Source organism: Fukomys damarensis, unplaced genomic scaffold (genome assembly GCF_012274545.1).
Source record: "Fukomys damarensis isolate Sample0158 unplaced genomic scaffold, DMR_v1.0_HiC HiC_scaffold_39, whole genome shotgun sequence".
NCBI classification, from domain to species: Eukaryota; Metazoa; Chordata; class Mammalia; order Rodentia; family Bathyergidae; genus Fukomys; species Fukomys damarensis.
In genome coordinates, this window is record NW_022900951.1 from 275,239 (window position 1) to 276,504 (window position 1,266).

Below are 1,266 nucleotides of genomic sequence, written 5' to 3' on the forward strand. Positions count from 1 at the left end.
CCTTTAACTTTCAGTTTATGAATTTCTTTTTTAATTGTGTTTCTTCTACACAGCATATTGTTGGGTCTTGCTTCTTGAACCACTTTCCAGTCTCATTAGATTGGTCCGCTTACCCGGGCACCAGGTCCACCTTGTTGTGCACCTCCAGCACCGAGTCCAGCAGCCGGGCGGGCAGGCTCAGGCCCCGCAGCGTGGACAGCACCGTGGCCTTCTGCCGCTCGCTCTCAGGGTGGCTGATGTCCCGCACGTGCATGAGGACGTCCTGCGGCAGGGCGGCCCGGGTCAGCGCCTGCGGCCCAGTCCCCGGGTGCTTCATCCCAAGACAGCGTTCTGTTCAGTTTCCCGGGCTGAGCTTGGAATTGGGATCCTCCTGCCTCAGCCTCCTCAGTAGCTTGAATCACAGGCATAAATCCCCACGCCTGGCTGTTATTTTTCTGATTTGTTACGAGACAGGGTCTCACTACGCACTGCAGGATTCCCTTGAACTCCCTATGGAGCCCAGGCGGGCTTGAACTGGCGGAGATCTTCCTGCCTCAGCCTCCCGAGTGCTGGGATTAGAAATGTTTGAGACTACGCCTGGCTAGTCATTCGCCTTTGTTCGTTTGGGCGTTCCTGGGGATCGAACTGAGGACCTGTGCTTGCGAGGAAGATGTGGTGTCACTGAGCTGAATCCCCGGCTGTCATTTCACTTTTTAATGAATGCTTTTATTCCTAATTATAAAAGTCTACTGGGCTGGGGGTCTAGCTCAGTGGTTCTGGTGACTGCCTCGCAAGCTCAAAGTCGTGAGTTCAAGCCCCAGTATCAAAATAAAAATTTTAAAAACAAATGTCATCGTGTAGCCCAGGCTGGCCTTGAACGCTCAGGGATCCCACTGCGTCTGAATCCAACGGCAGCACCCTCATGGGACAGAGGAGCAGACGTAGTTACGGAGAAGCTGGGTGGAGACGGAGGCAGGGGCTGGAATGACAGGGCTGCCTGGAGCCCTGGGAAGAGGCAGTACGGTCCGGACGCCTTGGTCTCAGCCTCCCGGGCTCCGGTGGGCACCTAGGGTCCAAGCCCTGCTGTGGCCCAGGTCTGGCGCTCCGGCCCGCGGGCCCACGACACCCTCCCTGTGCTCACCGAGTGAGCCACGTCCTCCAGGGTGGCAGAGAAAGACTGGATGAGGCCGTGCGGCAGCTGGGAAAGGAAGCCCACGGTGTCCACGTACAGCACGGGCAGCTGCGAGGGCAGCCGGCCCGCGTGCGCTGTGACGTCCAGCGTGGCGA

At 58.1% G+C, this 1,266-nt stretch overlaps 1 protein-coding gene across 1 annotated transcript in view; it reads right to left on the minus strand.

The window, feature by feature from the left end:
* Positions 1–1,266, minus strand: part of Gtpbp6 (GTP binding protein 6 (putative)) — a gene marked incomplete at its 5' end in the record, with an annotated part of 6,935 nt that overhangs the window by 1,481 nt on the left and 4,188 nt on the right. The window contains 2 exon segments of the mRNA XM_033760226.1: positions 84–262; positions 1,121–1,265. Of these exon segments, the coding sequence (XP_033616117.1) occupies positions 84–262; positions 1,121–1,265 (324 nt within the window).